The sequence below is a fragment of the Pelmatolapia mariae genome, linkage group LG6, assembly GCF_036321145.2.
Source record: "Pelmatolapia mariae isolate MD_Pm_ZW linkage group LG6, Pm_UMD_F_2, whole genome shotgun sequence".
Lineage (NCBI taxonomy): Eukaryota > Metazoa > Chordata > Actinopteri > Cichliformes > Cichlidae > Pelmatolapia > Pelmatolapia mariae.
This window is the reverse complement of record NC_086232.1, coordinates 19,539,775-19,555,669: the sequence shown is the minus strand read 5'-3', so window position 1 is coordinate 19,555,669 and position 15,895 is coordinate 19,539,775. Positions and strand designations below refer to the sequence as shown.

At 40.3% G+C, this 15,895-nt stretch overlaps 1 protein-coding gene across 3 annotated transcripts in view; it reads right to left on the bottom strand.

Moving 5' to 3' along the window:
• The window catches only part of inpp4b (inositol polyphosphate-4-phosphatase type II B), a 177,949-nt gene that overhangs the window by 31,947 nt on the left and 130,107 nt on the right, over positions 1–15,895 (bottom strand). For all 3 annotated transcript variants that reach the window (XM_063476107.1, XM_063476106.1, XM_063476108.2), the window contains one exon: positions 4,696–4,879. In XM_063476107.1, coding sequence (XP_063332177.1) covers positions 4,696–4,879 — 184 coding nt within the window. The remainder of the gene's footprint in view (positions 1–4,695; positions 4,880–15,895) is intronic.

Sequence of the window (15,895 nt, the reverse complement as noted above, 5' to 3'; positions counted from 1 at the left end):
TTCCTTGAAACAGGGATCTTTCACACACTACTCAAATGTGTTAACTATACTATGTAGCCACTATTGTGTGCAACTGTTCTTCTTCTTCTTTTGGCTGCTCCCTTTAGGTATCGCCAAAGCAGATCATATGCCTTGGTGTCACCCTATCTGTAACACCCTCCTCTATCACACCAACCCTCTACATGTCCTCCTTCACTACATCCACAAATCCTCTCTGTGGTCTTCCTATTTTCATCTTCCCTGGCAGTTCCACCTTCAACATTTGTCCAATATGTCCACATTTCTTTGCCGCTCCGATCTATTCAATTCTAATCCTGTCCCTGATAACCAAGGAACCCAACGAAAGTCTTGAAATCTTCAACTCTGCCGCCTCCAGGTCAGCATTTGGTGAACGTTTGAGCAGAGAAGCCAAACAACAGCTAGACACAAAACACCACTGTATTTAATTCATACCCTTGGGGTGGCTGTAGTTCAGGAGGTAGAGCAGGTCATCTACTACTTGGAAGATTGGTGGTTCGATCCCTGTCTGCCAAAGTATCCTGGGGCAAGAGACTGAACCCCAAGTTGCTCTCTGATGTGTTCACTGAAGCATGAATGTTAGGTGTAGAAGAAATTGGTTGTATGAATGGGTGAATGAGGGATGCTGTACAAAGTGTTTTGAGTGCTTAAGTAAAGTAGAAAAGTCCTATAAAAGAATCAGTTCATTTCCCAATTCAAATGCCTTGTATGAACCCAAATGACTTATGAATATACTATACGTGAGTCCGTTTGGACATTTATGATTTTTTTTCTCAGACTAACAAGAATAATTTTTTATTAAATTAAAAAAACAAATATATTCATCCATAGGTTGGGACATAAGTCTTATAAGACATTTTCAAAACACTTTTCTATATGAGAAGAAAAAAAGAGCCACATTTGACTAAGTATTGGAAACAATAAGGAGTAACTGGGCAATCAAAATGTAAATTTATATTCAAACTAAACTCTGCTTATCTGACCTCTGTGTTAATTCACAATCTATGCCACCCCATATTATTCATCTCTTGAGATTACAGAGGAAAGCCGCGTACTGTAAAACAATCTAGGTCATATTTGCACTTCATAACCATGAGGTCAGAGAACTCATTTTTTATTCGACTGTGCCAGTGCTCAAACAGTAACTCCCTCTGATAATGAAATGATATTCTTATAAATCCGATGCATTTTTTTCAGGATGAATGTGAAGGGATTAGATTAAAAGGAAGCATATCAATCAACCGGGTAATCACTGAATTGTGTTAAAATTAAACTCAGCTTGTACCCACTAAGATTAGGATCTTCAGTGAAGTGCAGTCAAAATGTTAATGATGCACTCTACTGTAAGATCCATATAGATATGTTTTCAAAGTAAAATATCACCAGCGGATCCCTACTGGGCAAAGGAGGAATGCACTGCAGCTTTAACCAAAGCAACTTTGCTCCCCCACATGCAAAACCTATTCTTTAGTGTAACTCTTCGACACCTACCCATTTTAAAGGATCTGAAATGCTCGAAATCCCTCAGGGAGACATTCTGTTTTCTTCAAAATATCTGCTGATGTGATCTTCACTGAGCAGGAGTGCAAGTCTGAAAATGTTTCTGTGCACTCCGGCAAAAAAATATAAGTTAGGTTTGATCTAAAGAAGAAGAACCGTGGGAATCTGTTCACCCCGAATGGTTTCAAATGGTTTTACCCTGAAGGATGAGCACAGTTTGGTTGTGATAAAAATAGAAATGTTTCAGTTTATGCAACTTCACTTTAAAGGTGGAAAGAGGCTGAATGAATAGAGCTGGTCAGATTCCAGCAACACTGGGCTGTAAGGACATTTACCCCTGCATTCATGACCTCCGCACACAGCATCATCTGACATAATCATGCATAGACGATCAAACCTGCGGGTCTTTCCAGGTAACCGTTACAGTGCGAACATATAACTTGCCCAAGGACACAGCTGGAGGAAGGGGGGACGTGTTGCAATTGCCTTTTCACTATAATTATCATCAGAGTGAAATTATTATTGTCATCATCATCAGCAGAATCATTACCACGTATAGAAAAGCAACAGCACGTTGGCCATGTTCAAAACTAATCAGAAAGTGTGTGGCAAAAAGCACTGGAGTAAAATGTTGCACTGGGTCTGGACACAGGTGGTTAGAACTATGAAGGAAAAGTCATAGGCAGTGCTTCGGTGAAAAAAAAGAGTTTTTTTGTAAAACCTTTTCTATGGCAGTGTCATTTTTCCCACATTCCTTTAAAGTGCAACACATGCTCTGTACTCAAGAAACTTTATACTCACAGGAGAAATAGTATATCCAACTATTCATATTTCTGTCTAATGGACAGAAAATACATTTAATTTTCTTGAAAACAAGAGGATGTTGCCTGTAACAGGGCTGCAAGTATTGATTAGTTTTTATTGTCAAATGATTATGCCAATTATTTTGTTGCAAACTTTGCAGTATTGTTATGAGCGTGATAGTTGAACATGTTGCAATTTAAAAATGAGGCTACTGCTGCTGACGAACCAGGGTAAACAAAACACCGCTATACTGACAAAAGTAGTGGACCACAACTCTAAATCTCTGAATTTAGGTGTTTGCCACAGGTCTATAAAACCAAGCAACCAACCATATAGTCTGCCTTTACAAACATTTGTGAAACAATGGGTCATTCTAAAGATCTCACAAAATTTGAGTGAGGTAATGTAGAAGGATGCCAACATTGCAACAAGTCAGCTTGTGAAATTTCTTCACTCCTAGATATTCTACAGTCGATTGTAAATGGTTTTACTGCAAAGTGGAAGGGTTTAGGAAGCACAGCAACTCACCCACAAAGTGGCAGACGACCAAAGTTACAGCTCACCAAGTGCTGAGACTCGGAGTGGGTAAAAGTCACCAATGCTCTGCTGACTCAGTAACTGCAGAGGTCCACATTTTCTCTGCCATTAACTCAGCACAAACTATGTGCTGGGTGCTTCATTGCTGTCCACGGCTTTTACATTTTTTTATTTTATTGGATTTTTTTTTTTTTTTTAGCTTTTAAGCCTTTATTGATATGGGACAGTAGAGAGAAGACAGGGAAGCTAGAATAGAAACCAGCAGGAAAACACATGATAAATAGTCTCGGAGAGGGTTCAAAACCTGCAATAGCTGTATGGGTTGTCTACTCAACGAGGTGAGCTATACCAGCACCCTTCAGGCAACTTTTTAACCACAACAAACATTTATTTCATAGGGCTGTGATTATATAAAACTTTCAGGTCTAAATGATTTCACAAAAAATATTATTGCAATCTCTACTTTTAAACTGTAACACACCATATTTTTCTTTAGTATCTAAGACAATCCCACAGTGCTATTCCATGCAAAGTGTCTGTTTTATCCATAATCTTATCCAGTGTGATTTTGCATTAGTAGCACTTTGTGGTACTAACTAGCTAGCTGTGACTTCTCCTAAATGTCACATTTATGATCAATACTGTGAAACCTCTTTACTTCATAAGAGATAAAGGAAAAATTTTACTACTGCTTTAACTGTAGTCAAGCAGCAGATAGAAAGCTACCTCATAAAATCAGGCTAATTTTCTTCCTCATCTCCAGTCTTTACGCTAATCTAATCTAAGCTAATCTAAGATAAGCTAAGTCAAGCTAAGTAAAGAATATGTAGTTTCATACATTATATATGGACATGACAGATGTATTCATCATCTCATGTGGTAAAAAAGATTATAAACCTTTTCCCAGTACTGTCAAACCATTCCTTTGAGACTTTTGAAAAAAACAAAAAACAAATAAATAAAACAAAATGAGCCGACTTGCTTGTGCAGGTGTCAGCGTGTGAAATACTCATATATTGCGTTATCTTCATGATTAAAATGCTTGGGATTTTAAGAGAGTCATGCCACATCAGCTATTAAACACAGAGGCACATTCTCATCCTCCTGTCACCCTCAGACTCACTCACGTACATGAACAAACACAGCTTGAGATTTTAATCAGAGAACAGCACTGCTTGTGCTGACCAGGCCAGGGGTTTACTTGGCCAATGTGTGCATGTCTAATCAAGGATGAGAGGAAGTGGTGACAGAGCGAATGTACCAATTAAGCAGGCTGATTGGGCTCTATTCCACTGTGGCAAAAACAATCTCTCCCACAACAGATTGCAATCTGACAGCACCAGATGTAATTCATTAATTATACTGATAAAAACGCCTCAACTCCATAAACCTCCATGCTGCTATTCACTTTTGTTAGTTTGCCGCTTTTATGATGAGTTATGGATTTATTCCTGGGGTTGTCTGTTTAGTATATGCATGTCTCTGTGTGTATGTGTGCTTAATGGTTTCAAAGCAACTGCAGTTTTTAAAGTTATTTTTCTGAATATTGCAGCTTTTGTTTGTGGTGAGCCAACTACCAGTCAGAGATTATCAAAGCTGGTGCAAAGTAACTCTTTGGTGTTTTAACTCCTGTCGGAGGGTAGCCATTAAAATTGGGTTTACATCAACTTATCACTGCATTTAAAGATTAATATATAGGGCTCTCGTTTCTGAGGTAAAAATCATTTGGCATGACATACCTATGCTTTGTGTACTGCAGCAGCTTGAGGTAAAGAGGAATAAAGAGATAGGTGAGATGGAAGTGAAGGCAAATGAAAGGTTTAAGTGCTGCCTCACCTTGTCAGAAAGGTGCTTGAGTGCATCCCTCAGTCCAGGGGAAGAGTGCTCATGGGCAGCCTGAAGGAGCTGGTCCACTAACCTCGTGATGAGGGGCTGGAGGAGGCTCATGATGCTGAGTACCTCCTGAGCTTTGGCTGTGTGCTCTGGGGAGTAGTAGATACACTGGTAGGCAGTGCTGAAGCTGTGACAGAGGAAAAAGAGAGAGAGAAAAAAACCACATCAGACTACAGTGCCTGGCCCTGAACTGGGAATAGTTATAGCAGGTTGGAGAGGTTTGAAGGAGCCCCAGTTCAGATAAGAATAAAACTCCACTCCACACGAGTTTATCACATTGAGAATATAGCTGCTCTGGACAGAAGCTCATGTGAGAATTGTTTTGACCTGTGATGTTGATTCTCTTAGTGACCACTTAACATAGCATTTACCATAACTAGTGCTAGTAGGTAGTGCTAGTAAGGAAATGTCAAGCACTGATATCAAACAAGGTACAAGGACCTGCTGTATCCATGAAAAATATTTTTGAAACAGTAACCAGCTGCAATGTGAATTACATGTAAAGGAGCTTTCAGCTGTTCCCTTGTATCCCAAGGCGTCATCACAGCAGATGGATCTGTTTGATTTTGTCCCGGAAACCCTTCCTGATTTAACCCTCCCTTGGGCGTGTCCTCTCCTAGAATTCAACCAGGGATTGTAAGGTGAAAGCGTTAACTCCCACACCACAGAGCCGCTGATTTAGGGCACCAGTATCATCAGTGGCTTTCATTCAAAAAAGCAGTTTTCACTTAACTCCAAACAATTTCAGAGGAACAGGTTGAGATAGCGTGCATTGTTGCCCTTTCTCACATGGTAGCTCACACAGGAATATGGTTTGGTGGGAGGCATGTCTGGACAGACTGCGTTGGAGGCAGTAAACCTGACATCCACCTACTCGTTTTGAATCCACTGGAGAAATACCTGAGTTATTGTAACATTCAATATTAGGGACTAACAGGAAAAATATACGATCCAATTGGCTTCAATGCTGCAGTGCATGCTGAAGATGGCTGTTGTTGAAACAAAATAGATCAATCTGCTGCACAGGTAGTTCAAGGGTGACCTAAAGTAAGTATTAATATCTAATTACATTGACCTTTATTAGGTGTCTTTTTGGCACCTTGCACCACAAGTGTTAGCTCCTGGCGACATCAGTAAAATTAAATACATTGGCTATTCCTATTGTACAACAACTCCACTAAAGCTTAACAGTAATCCCTTCACATCTGATCAGAAGTACATTATTCAGGGGGATCATCATCTCTATGTTGAGGTTAAATAATAAACAATTAACTGTGTTGACTATAAACATATTGTTTCAGCACACTCATTTTCCCAAGCGCATTTCAGTACGTGTTGCTACTATGCAAGTGTCAGAGGGAACATTTTCCAGGTACTTAGCCTGAACTGTCAAATTGGACCTGTAGTCCAATGTCAACCCATTTTCCCTTTATGAATAATTAATCCTCTTTTCATTTCCAGGGAGCTATTTAATCGCAGACAAAAACACCTTTTGTCAGTTCTAGATTCGGGGCAAATCACTCCAATCAAACATTCTCCTCGGGTAAAGTTCCAGTGACTTTCAATGAGTTTCTGCTGACTTCCTGCCATCAAATGTAGCGTGGAGCGAGGCATTCATTTGCAACCCTCCGAGATAGTTTCGAGTGCAAACCTCTATGTAGGCCAGACCCCAGAGCCACATCCTAAGGCATAATTGACATAAGAAAGAGAGTGAAAAGAAAAGACGGAGATGAAGGGAGGGGTGCACACAAAGAGGGCAAAATATAATACAAAATTCTCTATAGCACGCTTAATAATTTGCAGAGAGAGAAAGAAAGTGGTTCTTTAGATGTTGCCCTGTGTGAAACTCTGCTACCTGATGTATCAATAAATGTGAAAAGCTGAAGGCCTTAAGAAATTAGCCGTAGTAGACACCAGCTACCAACTATGTGTGACTGGCTAACTTTAAAATCTTGGCCTTGTCATTACAGCTAATGAGCCCCCTGGAGGACTACCACCCACAAGCTTAAAGCTAATCAAAGCAATCACTAAGTGAGATAGAGACACAGGGAAAACTGTGTGAAGTACTACACCACACAGAACCCCAACATTACTACTTACCCACTTCTATTATCCCCACTTCCACAACCATACCACCAAACGCTATGATATGCACCACACAGAATTCTTAAAGTGAATAATCTACTGCAACAAAGTAAAGTCTGTAATACCTTTTCATCCCCTGTGAGCTTACATCTGTCTTAGTACATTATGCAGAACTAAAGAGAAACCAAAAAGAAAATCCTACAGGACTGCAACAACAGAGACACTTCAGAAAAGAGGCAAAGGAGAAACTTGTAGGAAGAGGACAACTGCTTCAGCAACTCAGATTCAATAACAGCCCTGTTGACTCATAAGAACAAATCCAATCCCATTAGGGAGCCTATGCAGGCAATAATGAATGTTGGGACCTGCCACCTGATGCTAGAGGACAGAATTGATCCCCTCTAAGGCCGGCTAAGGCGAGGAACTTTAATTGCCTCATCAGCATGGCTGTCAGTTCAAGCAGGTCTACCAAGATGGCAAATGGTGCAAAGGTAAAACAGCATAAATCTGTGAATGCAAATCTGTGAAACTTAATGAGTGGGCAAAAGGGCTGCACACGAGGATGTGTCATTTCAAGCCCTGGGTGCGTTTTCCACCTTGGATGTAATTTTGGAGTGTTGTGTTCCAGGTGTTTTAAACATGATCCCAAGAAAGCAAAAGGATAACAGAAATGCACAGTGTATGCACAGTGTAACCCAATACTACCGCTGCAAATGTTAAAGTATTTATCTTTTGTTGAGAATGTTATAGAAAGGTGGTGATTGAAGCCTCGAGTAATGTTTGGGGCCATAGTTTATGGTGCCATTTGATTGCATGTGAAGAAAATGCTCTCACCTGTCTGAGGTTAGCGGAACTTAGCCTCGAGGCGTAACCCGGCACAACCGAACTCATAAAAATCCTCCCTCTGACCAAAACCTTCCGTTTGACTTAAATTGGTTCCAATAAAAACTTTTTAATGTTTTCTACCTTTGTTGCCATTTAAATCAGACTGTTTTGAGTGCCTGATCTATTGTGTCTGCGAGACTTGCATTGCAACATCATATCTAATCCTCACAAAAGAAGCGAGAAATTAATAGGGAAAGAAAATAAAAGATTAGATGCTACTACTAAGAGAATTATTAGTGCCACTGGGAAATATTTTTACATCGAGTATTGCTTTTGTGTACAATTTCTCCAAACAGTATGAGAAGAGAATGTTAATGTGTTCATTAAAATTCACAACATGAATGAGTCATTTGTCCAGCGACTATGCCAACTTTAAAGACTGTATGTATTTCATGAATATTTATATGTATGACTACAGACCTCAGAGACTCATTAGTTTACATTTCCATACATACAGTAATGCATGAAGCATTTCAAGTGAACTGGTTTTCTTTTTTTTCCCTTAAAGGGAAAAACTGAGACTTTTCAATTTAAACTGAGTGGGGGTTTTGTTGTTGTTATGTTTTTAATAATATGCATGTGTCATACAATTTAAACGCATCACTGAAATTCATGATTGCATGTTATGCTAAACCAACAAATGCAGTCCTGTAGACCTGTCATTTTCTATTAAGAACCACTTATTGGACCCCAAAACTGCAGTATCTGAAATTGAAGTTATACCATACTGGGACTTATTATATTTGTTAATAGTAGCAATCATGCACACATCAAAACACAGCCCCCTCCTAACTATGATCCATCGAGAATTTGATATTTTTGATATTTAATCTTGGAAACATTTATCTCACAAACTCTCTTTGTTCATGTAACCCATGGTTATTTCATTGCCAATAGTATTCTATTTTTATTCTAATTTCAAGTGTTACTGTTTTGTTAAGTGTTGAGTTTTCCCATGTACCTTGAATGCACCATAGCACTGTGCGTGGTGACTTTCTTTCATTGCATCCGCCTGCACGGAGCTAGATGCGCAAAGCTGTTGTGGAGATTCAGTCCTGTAACGTGTTGCACTACAGAATTACTGTATTCTTTGATGAATATCCTGGTGAGTCTCACAGTTGCAGATTAAGTTGTGATTCACAGTCCGGTTTCTGAGTATAAAACGAGTCAGAAAACTATGTTTGTCGAAAATGTGATGTTTATAGGGATGTGCGATACCACTGATTTCCTTTCCGACCCGATACCAAGTAAAATTCAGGGTGGTGTCGACGATACTGATCCAATACCGATACTTTGTACAAAAACTTAATGTTTATCATTGTATTTCATAATACAATATATAATTGTATTATGTAATTGTAATAATAATATAAATATATAGCTTCATAATGATTACAGAACATCAGACTACTTGTTCTTATTGCTTAATAATGCAGAATAATCATATAGAAATTTAAAAAAAACTTGAAGTTGTGCGCTATTTGAACACCTTGCCTGCCTGCAGCACTAAAGGACTCCGCGACAGACGTCTATCTCAGACGTCTAGCAGCACCTGTCCTTCTCCTCCTCTTCAGTTCGCCTCAACATAAGCTCATAATATTCTGTGATATGATTTACTCTGAGGTGTTTGACGAGGTTAGTGGTGTTGCCATAACACCTCACTGTCTTGCCACATGTATCGCAAACCGCGTCTTGGCTGTTTGTGGAGGTAAAATACCTCCACACATGACTCAGATTACGCTCAGCCATTGTTGTGAGTGCGCACGCCAGGGGCTGCAACACATTTATACTTTGCATATGACTATGAAAGGCATAAGAGAAAGTAGTTCCTTCCTATTTAGACAATCCGAATGATATAGTTTCTTTCCACTGTGTTCCTGTTAATGATAAACTACAAATTTACCCCAAAGTACTAAAATATCGATATTTTAATATGAGATTCTATAACATAAATTACTGGTATCGGAAGAATTGATATTTCTGTATCGATCTGCACACCACTAGATGTTTGTTGTAGAAGTAGCTAACGATTCCTTAGCTATGTTAGCCTGTGAAAAGTATGCTAGCGTACCCACATGTGCTCCCTGGGCTAATGCGCTTACATGTGAGGTTTTAGCTAACACACCACCTGAGACACTTTTCATGCTTCATGATTTGCAGTGAAATGTATGTTTGTCGTTGATAAATTGTTATTGGTCAATAAGAACTGTATAGATGTGTGATGTGTGAAGACAAAAAGGTATAAAACTAGAGCAGGGGTCGGCAACCCTGGGCACGCGTGCCAACTAGGGTTAACTGATGGCACGGCCATAGCTGGACTGGCCATCGATGGTGATTTTTCGTTTTTATGGGCCGATGATTTTTTTATTTTTATTTTTTTAGTAACGGTATAAACAATGAAAGATGGTGCATTGGCCAGATGCTGGCAGATGTGTAAAAATAACTCAGTTGTTTGGTGGTGGCTATGGCGGAGCTGCCACAAGAGGCCAGGTGGATGAGGGAAAGGTGAGGCAGGAGGAGGAGAGACCCGAGGCGGCCGCCGGTCCGAGTGTCAGGTGAACTGAACTGAACTTCAGGTAAGAAGTTATGACCTGCAGTCTGTCTGGATCAGATATAAACCAAGTTTAGGTGTAGTTTATTTTCGTTGTGCTGACTTTTTACAGTCAGTTACAATAACTCGTACTGCGTACTAGCTAGCATGACGGAGTTTCTAAACAGCTGGGCGGGTGCTATGATTTTACTGATAGTGAACTTTATTTTATTCATAAGGTTAGTTAGTAGAGTTGCCAACCGTGCCATAAAAAACGGAATCGTCCGGTATTCAGAGAAAATATTATGCGTTTCGTATTGAGCTGAAAAGGAACGCAGTTTGTCCCGTACTTCAGCTACAATGAAAAAGACACAAAGCTGGAGTTATTCTGTGTCTTTACGCTGTCAGCTGCCTCTTCTTCTCTCATTCAATCATGAAACTGATCAATGATCAGCTGATCGGTATTTCTGTCGCAAGTCCCGTCTCTCGTTTGTTTATCGCCCACTTTGCGCCAGAAAGAGGAAACCAGCGGATGTCGCGCTAAACAACTGCAGCAAGTTTAAGCTTGATCAGCTGTTGTTAGAATTTATTTAATATTACCTTCTAGTATCAGCTGATGTTTGCTGGAGCCACAGCTGTAAAAGCTGCTGGTCATGATGTCGGTTTGGTTATCTGGTGAGAGGGAAACATGAAGATGAAACCAGGAGATGTCCTTATTGAGGTGATGGAGAAACAGGTTTACCTTTTAGGTGACATGAATGAGTTGAAGGGAAGTTATGAACTGTTTCTGAGAGACAAATAACACCAAGATCCTTTTCTAAGTAGCTGACAGCTGGTAACTGTGCAGGGGCGGGTCTAGCAAAGTGTTGCCAGGGGGGCCAGGTAGGGCATTAACAGGGAAAGGGGGGCACAAAGAAATACTTTTCTTTCTTATTCTCATTTAAAATGTCTAGTTTTTATTAAATAATTATCTGAATCTTACAACCAAAGTTTTTATCTGATGTACAACGTATAGAAATCATACATATACCAACAAGACAGTGTACATCACTGTCACAACAGTGTTTGTTTTCATTCAAAGGCTTTATGGATTTTCCTATAATACCTGGTGGGCTGGTCTCTAGTCAAAATGCCCGGGCCGATTTTTTGTCCCAGTCCAGCCCTGGGCACGACACGCAGTGAATTAATCTGAGAGGGTGCATTAAAAAATAAATGGCCAGCGGTGCACATCGCAAATTAGCTCGCATAGACACATTAGTTGTACCGCTTCTTAATGACGGTATCTTAGCTAACAACCCCAACTACCAGATTCAACTTGTAATTGGCTAAAAATCACTTAGCCTACTGGTGAGAGGGACGTTGCTAGCTGTCAGTTTTTTCAGGCGATGTTGAAATTTCCACATTCCGACACTTCAAATGCTTCAGGAGCTCTCCGCTCAGCACAGCAACTATTAATATAGAGCGTTATTAAATTTATTGCTAATGCAATTATATGGCACATTGACTTCTGAGGAAATTTTAGATGGCACTCGTCATCAAAAAGGTTGCCTACCGCTGCACTAGAGAAACACGTGTTTTATTTTACAAGTGAAGTGACTGCTCTGCACGTTGTGTGCAGGCTGGTTTTTTAATGTGGTAGAAATTTGCTGCAAGGACCGAGCGGTGCCATCTAAGGACTGGATGCCACTGGAGATGTCTAGAAAGGACGCTCTCAATCTGAAGCCCACCTGTTTCCTTGGAGGGTGGTAGGAGCAACATGGCGCCTGTGTTCGGCTTGGCCGCTGTTGCTGCTCCGTGCTTTTGTCGACTGCTTCAGTATATTGTATTTTATCTTGTCATCTCATCTGTGTTATATCCTGAAGGTCTATTTGCTACTCGGATCTACAGTTCACATACATTGTTGAGTATCAAAATATGTATGGAAAAAACTTTTGACAGCTGGCAGAGCTACCACCAGGCTTTCCCTCCGCCGTTTGTCTGCCCTCCTCCCTCTCCCGACTACCGGTACCTGTTCTTAGCTCCAAACAATAACCCAGGAGCAAAAACAAGGTTAAGGAGATCGTCTAGAAGGGGCTGTAGGTCTGGTGTCCAGGCTAAAAGGAAACGCGCCCGACAGAGGGGATTTCCTCCGCTCCATGGTAGAGAACGTCTCCGGTATTTGGTACCGGTTCCCCTCCAGGACGCGGATAAGGCCGATCGGTTACCGCCTACTCGGCTTTTCATCACGGGCGAACAGAACGATTACCTGGATCGGCGTCTTGTCTGGAGATGCGGGATGTTTTCACCTTGGCCTTTCATTCTACAAGACCACAGTTCCACAGCTAGGGGTACCGGGAGACTACGTCCTCTTTCCAGGTGTCTGCTGTCAATTCCCCGTCAATCAGCTGTTGATGACGTCAGCCTGTCACCTCCGCTTCGGATCGCTCTCCTAAACGCTCGCTCCATAGCCAACAAATCATTTGTACTGAATGACTTTTTTAGCAGTAATAGTCTGGACTTCATGTTTCTCACGGAATCTTGGCAGCGGAAGAATGAATTTATCCACCTTAATGAGCTCTGCCCGGTCGGCTGTCGCTTCATCGGGACTCCGCGCTTGGACCGTCGTGGTGGTGGTCTGGTCACTGTTCACCGAGACAATCTCGCTTGCAGGACTATGGACTCTGAGTTTTTCCCTTCCTTTGAGTCACAACTTCTTAAGGTTGGTTCTTCAGATATATTTTATTGTGTTTTAATTTATCGCCCTCCCGGCCCCGCTGGTGTTTTTATTCAAGATTTTACGGACTTTTTATCTTCCATTATTAAACTGAAGAAAGTCTTATTGATTGGGGATTTCAACCTCCACGTGGATGATCTTAGCTGTAGCATGGCCTCTGACTTTCTATCGATTACAGACTCTTTTAATTTTATTCAGCATGTCTCTGGACCCACCCATGTTAAAGGCCACACCTTGGACCTTGTGTTTTCCCTTGGCTTAGACATAACTAATGTCTGTGTTAAGGACATACAAGTGAGTGACCATTCCTGTGTTACTTTTAGTCTTAGCTTCCCTCTGTACACACCACCTTCTAATCTCATGTTCCATAAGCGGTTCATAAATCAGGATGTTGCTTTGAAGTTTTCTAATATGTTGGACCCTCATGTGATCAGTGGCTGCACTGATGCTGATGCTGCTACACAGTGTTTTAACAATCATTGCTTGGAGATTTTAAATTCAGTGGAAATCTGTCATTGCTGCCTCAAAAAGAGCGCATCCATGGATAAATGATGACGTCAGGAAGGTCAAAAGATTCTGTAGAAAAGTAGAACGCCTTTGGAAAGCAACTAATCTCGAAGTTCACAGGCTCCACCTTAGGGAACTTTGGGTTTCCTTAAATGAAACCATAAAAACAGCCAGATCAGGATATTTTTCTCAGTTAATTTCATCAAGCAAGAGAAATTCCAAGGTACTGTTTGACTCCATAAACTCTATTGTTTCCCCCGTGGTCCACCCAGTACCCGTGACCTCTATATCTGAGAGTGATGAGTTTCTGAATTTCTTTGTGGATAAAGTTGATCATGTCCGTATGAGCATTGGTTCTCCAATATCATCTGTTTGTGTCTCTGGGCCACCTCCCCCTCATTTACTGTCAGCGTTTAACCCAATGACCATACATGACCTTTCACTCCTGGTGGATAAAATGAAAATTACCACTTGTGCAAATGACATTCTACCTGCTGGGCTTTTCAAAAATGCTCTCTCTGTCATTGGCCCCTCTATTGTAGAGATATGCAATGCCTCTCTTTTAACAGGTGTGGTTCCTAGGTTCTGTAAGCATGCTGTTGTTGAGCCAATATTAAAAAAGAGCAGTTTGGATCCAACTCAGCTTAAGAATTATAGGCCTATCTCTAAGCTTCCATTATTATCAAAAATTCTGGAAAAAGTAGTTGCAGATCAACTTACCACTTTTTTAGAAAAACATGAAATTTATGACAAATTTCAGTCAGGTTTCCGTAAAAGGCACTCAACAGAAACCGCATTACTTAAAGTCTCTAGTGACATTATGATGTCAGCTGACTCCGGAGCATCCTCAGTCATGGTTTTGTTGGACTTGACATCTGCCTTTGACACCATTGACCATACCATCCTGATTAACAGGCTCCGGGACATAGTCGGTGTGTCCGGTCTTGCTCTGGAGTGGTTTCGGTCGTACCTCTCCAACAGATCTTTTAGTGTTTTTGCGAATCGGTTTATGTCACATTCTAAGGATCTGACATGTGGGGTACCGCAGGGTTCAGTTCTGGGTCCTATTCTTTTTCTTTTGTACATGTTACCTCTAGGACTTATAATTAGGCAGTTTCCTGAGGTGTCTTATCACTTCTATGCTGATGATATTCAGCTCTATTGCTCTTTTAAGCCGATGGAAGTCCATAAACTGTCCTCTTTAATTAATTGTTTATTTTCCATTGAACAGTGGCTTGGTGACAACTACTTACAGTTGAACTCTGAGAAGTCAGAAACATTAATTATTGCCCCCGACAACCAGATATCTCTAATCAAACAGCATCTTGGTTCTCTTGGCTCATCTGTTCACTTGAGCCTCAGGTACCTTGGTGTGATCTTTGATTCTGCCATGTCCCTAGAACAACACTCTCGCCAGTTGATTAGGAATTGCCTTTTTCAGCTAAGAAACATCTCCAAACTGCAAACTTTGCTGTCTAAATCTGAGTTAGAAATGGTTATTCATGCTTTTATTTCATCTCGCTTAGATTATTGTAACAGTCTTTTTCTTTGTTTGAGCAAAAGGAATCTTGACCGTCTCCAGTTAGTCCAGAATGCTGCTGCAAGGCTTTTAACTAAGACACGAAAAAGAGAGCACATTACACCAGTGTTACGCTCATTACACTGGCTTCCAGTACATTTTAGAATTCATTTTAAAATCTTGGTACTGACTTTTAAAGCTTTGAATTGTGATGCCCCTGCCTACATTTACGATCTTTTAGAATCCCACACTCCCTCTCGCAGCCTGAGATCTTCTAATCAAAGGCTGTTGGTAGTCCCACGAACTCGTTTTAAGACTAGAGGTGATAGATCTTTTAGAGCGGTGGCCCCCAGGTTGTGGAATGCTCTCCCTCCATCTTTACGTTGTCTTGATTGTATTTATTCTTTTAAAAAGCAGCTTAAGACTCATTTATTTAGATTGGCTTTTAATTAGATTTGTGCTGTATGTTTGATTATTAATGTATTTTATGTATTTTCTGTTTTATATTACTGTGAAGCACTTTGTGGTTTTTATCCTGTGAAAAGTGCTATATAAATAAATTGATTTGATTTGCAAATCAATTTATTTATTTTGATTTGCAATTTATTTATTTATTTTTTTAAAAAAGGATTAACATTTTTTACTGAGATCTCAGGACACTTTACGTTGCTACTTTTTTCCTTTTTGGGTCAGATCTGATTCCACTTAACAAAAACTGATGCATTTTCAAAGCAAAACAGTGACTAAAGACAATCCAAATAACTTTGAACACTTACCAAATACTGAATACTAAGTGCACTGAACTGAGGACAGTCTACCTAATACATTTATGGACATTTGAAGTGACATATCGGACGTTGTTGAAGATTACATGTTTGAAATGATTTAAATGTTTTGTTCATGT